At 58.1% G+C, this 7441-nt stretch overlaps 1 protein-coding gene across 2 annotated transcripts; it reads right to left on the bottom strand.

Annotated features, from left to right (window-relative positions):
• Positions 1-1247: 1247 nt before the first annotated feature.
• Positions 1248-6167, bottom strand: Tm6sf2 (transmembrane 6 superfamily member 2). Of its 2 annotated transcripts, XM_033759706.1 has the most exons (10): positions 5844-6167; positions 5392-5489; positions 5223-5326; positions 4826-4908; positions 4667-4720; positions 4188-4312; positions 3946-4047; positions 3518-3610; positions 2990-3109; positions 1248-1898 (listed from the first exon to the last, which is right to left on the bottom strand). In XM_033759706.1, exons 1-10 carry the CDS (start codon positions 6034-6036, stop codon positions 1695-1697), a joined length of 1176 nt encoding a protein of 391 aa, XP_033615597.1. In that variant the 5' UTR covers positions 6037-6167; the 3' UTR covers positions 1248-1694. The 2 variants fall into 2 exon arrangements, with proteins under 2 accessions (XP_033615597.1, XP_033615598.1); XM_033759707.1 differs by lacking the exon at positions 4667-4720 and having other exon boundaries at positions 1249-1898; positions 5844-6163.
• Between the last annotated feature and the right edge of the window lie 1274 nt (positions 6168-7441).

A 7441-nucleotide genomic window follows, 5' to 3' on the forward strand; every position in this document is an offset into this window, starting at 1 on the left:
AAGGGGACGCAGCGGCGCTCGTCCCGGGGAAGGGCGGACCCGGGCACTGGCGCGTGCACAGGGCTCTGCGTGCACAGCCGCGTCTCTGCCCTTGCTGGCTGACCTTGGGCCGCGGAGGAAACTCGGCCTCAGTTTGGCGATCTTTAAAGTGAAGTAGGAGGCTTGGGGTGTAGAGAGTCTTCATATCGCATATCGTGCCTGGGAGAGGAGGGCTCAGTGACTTGGTTAAGGGGATTGGTCTGCAGCACTCAGTTTACCCATCTGCCCGTGGGGTGAGCAGCCACTGAAGAGATCTGAGGACTCCGCCTCACTATGGCTGTGAGGCCTCGGAGGATGCGCTGGTCTCCTGGGAGAGGAGCGTTGCGGGGCCCCGCACAGGTACCAGTTAGTACTGGCAGCGGGAGAGGAGCGAGGGAGTGGTCCCCGACCACTTGTGATTCACAAATCACAAACCAAGTCCGTGGTAGAGCATTTGCCCGGGATGTGCAAGATGCTAGGTGTAATCCCCAGCACTGAAGAAAGGAGAAACACTCTAAAATCACAACCCAGGAAATGGTGAGCACGTCTCCCAAAACCACAGCCGTCTCCTAGCCTTAGTTTCCCCTAAAAGGAGCCCAGGTCAGCCAGACAGCAGAAGCGCTTATGGATTCTCTGGCCTGACTGGCTGGGGCCTGGTCCCTAGCTCAGCTGTGCCCAGGTCCTTTGGACAAGGACCCTCACCCATTGCAGCCTGTTTCCCAACCTGGAATAGGGAGCGGAGATCCTGCCTGGAGTAGTGGAGGTTAGCGGTCACAGTAGGTGTTTGGTAATTGTGCCATGCTATTAGTTACATTGTGCTTTATTGGCTGAGTAATGACTCCCGCCACCGCCCCCCCTGTACTGGGGCTTGAGCCCACAGCCTTCACACTGAGCTACATCTCCAGCCCTTTTTATTTTATTTGAGACGGGGTTTTGCTAATATTGCCCAGGCTGGCCTTGAATTTGTAGTCCTCCTGCCTCAGCCTCCCTAGTAGCTGGGATTACAGGCGTGTGCTACCATTTACAGCATAGCAGTGGCTTTTCTCTCCTGATTGTGACCTCAGGCAGGTATCTTGCCCCTTCTGAGCCTCAGTTTCCCCCATCTGGAAGATGGAGCTGTGCATACCAACCAGAAGCCAACTTCTGCCCCCTGGCACTCACACTTACAACAACCACCTTGACCCTTGTGCTGTACAAGAAGAGGGTCCCTTCGCCCTGGCACCCTGAACACTTAGGCATTTTAGGCATCAAAAGGGTTTTTATTAAAAAGATCCTTGAAGGGGATGATGGGTAAATTCGGGGCAGGGGCACAAGAGTTCCTATGGCCTTTGGGGCCTGGTGAAAGTTGAACAAGTACCCTCCTCCTTGGTTTTTGTTTTGTTTTGTTTTGGAGACAGGATCTCCCTATGTAACCCAGGCTGGTCTCAAAGTCACAGAAATCCTTCTGCCTCGGCCTCTCAAATGCTGGGTGACAGGCGTGGGCCACCATACCCAACTTCAGCAAGGCCCTCTTTGCGAGAAGCCCTGCTGTGGGTGTCCTGTCCCACACACTGGCCTGAGGCCGACACAGCCGGGACAGAAGACCCCTGGAGACTTCCGTCCTGCTGCTAAAAGCGCTACCCCACTTCCAGCGCAGGGGTGGCTGTGCCTGTAAACAGAGCACTGGGCCGCAGCCCTCACTGCTGCTTCTTGGGGCGCGGGGTTGTGGTCGGTGGCTGTAGGAAGAAGGCGGGCCGCAGCAGGCAGCGGTAGGCCAGCAGGTGCGGGCCGATCGCATAGAGCAGGTTGCAGATGAAGACAGGGGCCCAGGCATCGTCGGGCACGCGGTAAGTGAAGGGCGTGCGCAGGTGTGAGGACGCGCCCATGTGGGAGAACTGCGCCTGCGCACAGGGAGGACGCAGTCAGGCAGGTGGGCGGGGGCCGCCTGGCATCGCCAAGCCCCACCTGCTTCTTCCGCGGCGTCCCGTTCTCCTATTGCTGGCTCGGGTGGCTCACGCATCCTCTCGCCGTGCATCTGAACTCCGCATACGCCCATCTGACCTTCTCCTAACCTCTCGGGATGCAAATTCTGCCCACTGTCCCCCATAGAAATCTTCCCCGGCCCTCCTGCCTTGGCCTGATGCGGGTTTTATTGCTTCCCATTGTGAACCCAGCTCCGACTGGGTCCTCCGCCACTCTAACATCTTCCACGGCTCCCATCACCCTCAACACAAGCCTGCTCAAAACCCTCAGCATGCAGCTGCCCACTTCTCTTGCCTCTGCCTTTACCTACATTATAGTGCTGCTAAGTCACTGTCCTCCTCTGTGCCTTTCCTTATGCTGTCCCCACTCCAGGAATATTCCCTTTCCGATCTCGAGACCGCCTCTGCATACAGTGGACCCCTGGTGTCCGCAGCAGTTAATTCCCAGAACACCCACAAATTGTGAAAAAAATCGAGAATTGCAGCTATGGTCAGAAAAATGCCTATAAATGCCCGTGTTTATAGTTTAAACCCTAAATATGCCGTGTCTCCTGCAGTTATGTAATATAATAAAATACTATATTAATAAAACACTCGGCGGCATCTCAGGGCTTTAAGAATGAAATCAGAACACTCAGATAGCTACGGTGCTAGGAGGGAATGCAGGTGAGGCAGCCAATCAGCAGCAAGGAGAACTGAACAATGCGCTCGGATAGGCCCCTTGCAAACCTCGGCCAAAAAATCAATAGCAGAGGATATTTGCGATTTTCACAAATATAGGTTAGGTTCTAAGGCAAAATCCGTGAAGGACCGAGGCCTCAAATTCTGAACCGTGACTTCCGGAGGGCATATTGTACATCAAAGCCTACCTCTTTCCTCCTCTGTAATGCCCCTCTGCCCCTGCACCTCTTCCTTTTCCAGTTCTGACTCCAGGGAGCCGGGGGTAACTCTGTCTCCCCCACTCTGGGGGATTCTGGGATACGCTGCCCACACACTGCCTGTGCCCTCACCTGGCCAATGGCTCCGGCAAACACCAGGGCCCAGTCAGGCAGCCAGGAGCATCCCGGGAACACGAGGGCGTAGGTGGCCAGGGCGTAGAAAGGCAGAACGTAGAACAGGTACATCAGCATCTGGTGGTGCAGACCACAGCCTGTGAGAGGAGCTAGGGCTCCTGGGACCTCACCCAGGCGGGGGGCCCTGTGTCCTAACCCTGGCCTGGCCAGTCATAGCCTGCCTCAGACACATGCTTATATTCTGGGGTAATAATAAAGGCTCATTTCCTCTCTCGTAGTGGAGTGGGGTATATGGAAAAGCTAGAGCTGCCTCTGCCACCCCATTAAGGGAGCCAGACAAAGACAACAGGGCTCAGAGATGGAATTAGCCATGAGCACCTCGATCCAGCCATACCTGAAGACCACATGTTACCTTTTTGGTACAACAATATATTCCACATGTGTTTCTGCCAATTTGACTTGTGCTTCTGGTCCTATGCCTCAAAAAGGCCCAGTCAGGACCTCTCCTCCCACCTGCTTTCTCACCTGCACCTTTGGATAGGCCACAGGGTCCCGCAGGTATGGCTCATACTGGTAGATGTAGACAAAGCAGGCATCTGTGGGGCAGTCAAGCACTACCTGGGGCAAACAGACAAATCAACCACCTACCTCAAGCATCATTCTTATGGGAAGTCACTTCACCCCCACATCTCAACAGGGTCCCTATCGCTTGGTCTAAGTCTCCTAGACCTGTGTGTATCCGTCCGAGGACCCTTGCTGTGTTCACTCTAGCGATTCTAGCCTTGCCCATGAAGGAAATGGCAGAGGAGGACGAGGAACAGCTGCAGGGAACAGGGCTTTGTCATGGGCTTCTCAGGCCAGAAGGGGTGACGAACACTCTCAGGGGATGGGGCAGAACAGCGGGCCTCTTCCAACAACAAAGGCTCGGGGAGGAGGGCCGCCGGCAGGCTCACCAGGCCCCGGAAGAGGGTGAAGAAGGCCGCCAGAGCGAGGTAGGTGACGAGGGCCAGGTCTGCCGGGCGCTGCAGGAGCCCCTTTCTCTGCTCCTCCTGCACCTGCCCCCCAAGGAGAATCGGACATTGCAGGCACGGTCTGGAATCTGGCAGGCAGCGATAAAACTCCTCCTCCCACAGGACACAGGGTCTTTGCTCCAATACAGCTCACTCAGGGGCCACTGGGGGGACATGGCACTCACCACATTGGGGGGACAGTAGGAGGGTGCCCGGGGCTGGCTGAAGACCTTCAGGCCAGCCCAGCATGGGACCAGCATGTAGGGGATGGCCAGGAAGAAGGAGGGCCTGATCTCGGAGCTGTATTTGCCTGCCATGGTGGAGGAGAGACACATCTTGTACACATGCCAACCTTGCTCCTGTTCCATGACCTTCCATGGCTCCCCAGTGCCCGCAAATTATTTCTGTGCTCTTCAGCCAGGACTGCCTCAGTTTACCTTGTGAGTACAGATCTTATACCTCAGTGGTGTCTTCCGTCCCATGAATACCTTTAGGTGCTTTCCTTATTGAGTCTTTGCTGTGCTGTCCCAATGTTCAGATTGTCATCTCTGCCCCACCTCCCGACACTACCTACACAGCTTCCACTCTGCCCACCCTAAAATACCCTTCTGGTATTTTCTGGTATTTTGGTTTCCCCAAAACCCTGGGGAGGCAGCAGGATTACCCTGGGTGCCCCCGACCTCCAGGAGGAAACGGGGAGGCTGCTGGCTGAGGCTGGCTGTGGACAGTGACAGAAGGGACCTGTAGACAGGAGGAGAGGATGGGGGACCCAGTGTGGGGGCTTCCGGTGCAGGGACGGGGCTCCCCGAAGCCGGATCCTTACCAAGGATGTTTCCGGGGAGAAACACCAGGATGCTCATGGCGAAGGAGCCCAGCCAGTAGAGGCCAAGGTTCCGGTACCGCTTCCTGGGCCAGAAACGCGGGGGTCATACGGGGTGCCTGTCCCTGTGTCAGCCCCAGGTAGGGCAGAGACCACCCTGGGCCCCCAGCTCCGGTCCCCTCTGTTTCGTCCAGGATGGAAAGGACACCAGGGATAACAGTGGCTTCGCGGGGACAGCGTGGGTATGAGCCACGTGGCCACCACCCTCACCCCTGACCACACCTAGTGAACTTTCTGGGCAGAACTCTCCCTGGCTGCAGCCCTCGAGGGGCCTCCTGATTTCACCCAGACACTTCTGCCCCGCCCAATGCGAGGTTCCTGGAGCCACCCTGCCGCCTACCTCCTGTGGATGGCGCCGGCCATGGCCAGATAGAGGAAGTAGTGCACGGTGCCATCCCAGTAGCAGATGAAGATCCCGTGTGCCGTGCGCAGGTACGGCTCGCCCTGGGGGCGGGGTGGGGCTCAGACACAACAGGGGACAGGGGACACCCTAGCCACCCACCACCTACCTCCCTGGTGTAGAACTCCATGAAGCCCTTCACGTAGCCATCTTCCTGCAGGGCGATGACGAGGTCCACCACCGAGGTAAAGGAGAAGACCGCGAAGACTGCGGGGAGGGTGGGGAACCTGACGTGGGTGGGGCCGAGCCGCGTGTAGGCGGGGCCAAGACCCCCAGATCAGTGTTTGGGCATGCGCATCTCGGGTTAGGTGTAAGGGGGCGGGACTTGAAGGAGCCGGTCTAACTCGAGGCTCCAAGCGCAGCCCCGGCCCACTGACAGGTTGCAGGACCCCAGCCCTGCCAGCTCCAAGTCTACAAGGAGAGACTGAGGCTCCCCCGTCTAATGGAGGAGCTGCCGTCTCTCCAGGGCGGTGGGAGCCCTTTGAGGCGCCCAGCCTGACGGAGGAGGCCCCGGCCCGGACTGGCCTGGACAGTCCTCCTCGCCACCTCCCTGGGACTCACCCGCGTAGAGTGAGTCATAGGCGATCTCCCCTCGGGACAAGCTGTAGATGGACACGAACAGCAGGCCCAGGATCAAGGCGCTCATCAGCGCCACCCACAGCGGGCTGAGGAGAGGGAGCCCCGTCAGGCTCAGGCGGGAGCTGGGCGCTGGGGCCTCCGCCTCCCTCCCAGCTGGCGACAGAGCGCGCTCCATCTGCCTCACCCGTGCATCTTTCCCTTCAGAAGGCTCTGCCTCTGCGCAGGCCGCTTCTCCCTTCTAGAAACTGCTTGCAGGGAGAAGCCTCCTTTCTCTACTTCATCGGCGCTCCCCCCCCTTTTTTTTCTTTTTGAGACAGGGCCTCCCTACATGGTCCAGCCTGGCCTTCAAACTCGCAGTGATCCTCCTGCTCAGCCTCCCAAGTGCTTGCGCCACTGCACTGTTCTTTCTCTCTTCCCTTGTCCCCTGGGCCTAGGAACAGAGAGGCTATCCATCAACCATTCTGCTGTACCATTTACTCCCTATTTGCTGGTGTGTTTCCTTGGATTTGCTCTCTGTCTTAACACGGAGCTCCTGTGGAGCCCGGCTCGGCCCCATTCCCAAGGGTCTTCAGGTCTCAGTGCTGTCGATATCTCTGAGGCTCCCAACTCCTCCCAGCTAAAGTCCAAACCTCCACCCACTGCAACCTATCCCTGCCCAGATCTGCCCCATCACCCTGATAAGACAGGGGAGCCAGTGACTGGTGATAGGAGCCGGGTCTCTGGCATCTGCTGGCACAGGTGGGCAGAGTGAGGCCCAGAGAGGAGGAAGGACCTGGCCAGGGCCACACAGCAAGGCCCTGTGCAGCACTCTCCCTCATTTTTTTTTTTTTTCCAGTACTGGGGATTGAACTTGCATCCTTGCGCTTGTGAGGCAGGCAGCAGAACCACTGAGCTAAATGCCCAGCCTTCGCTCTCCCTCATCTTTTCACAAGCCTCCCTATGTCCACTCTGGCCCTATCTCGCCAACAGTGACAACAATGGGTCCGCGGCTCTGCTGCCAGCCTGCAGCCCTCCCCCTAGTCATGGGGAGAGGACTAGGATGACAGCCATTCTCAGATGAAGAAGCAAAGGTTCCCGGGGTCCAGGCAACAGACAGGTATCAGCATCCAGGTCCCAGATTCATGGCAAGGCCACCCCACGTCTCGGCCTGTGCAGGCTTGAGGGGCTAGCTGGACGCACAGGGCTGGGACTTAGGCTTAGGGGACAGCGACAGAGGTGCCGACTATGTGCGGGGAAATTAAGTCTAGGTCGGAGTCAGCCGGCCCTGAAGGAAAGCAAGCCTCAGGCCTGAGACAGCGGCGGTGCAGCAATCGCGGATGGCAGCGAGAGCTGGGTGACCTGGGCCTAATGTGGGACAGTACTTTGACCCTCGGAGACTTTGGGACCCGCAAAGCTTGGGCGCATCCCCGGGAGACCCCAGGAACTTCCTCCAACCCTGCCATGTGTGGGGGTTCTGCCGCCCCACATCCGCCTCCTCTGGCCCCAAGCCTTCCCGGGAGACCCGGCCCAGGCCGGCATCCGGCAGGAGGGGTCTTCCGGTCGGGCCCACCCAGCCCCCTCCTCCCGGGCATCCGGCATCC

Source organism: Fukomys damarensis, unplaced genomic scaffold (genome assembly GCF_012274545.1).
Source record: "Fukomys damarensis isolate Sample0158 unplaced genomic scaffold, DMR_v1.0_HiC HiC_scaffold_37, whole genome shotgun sequence".
In the NCBI taxonomy this organism is placed as follows: domain Eukaryota; kingdom Metazoa; phylum Chordata; class Mammalia; order Rodentia; family Bathyergidae; genus Fukomys; species Fukomys damarensis.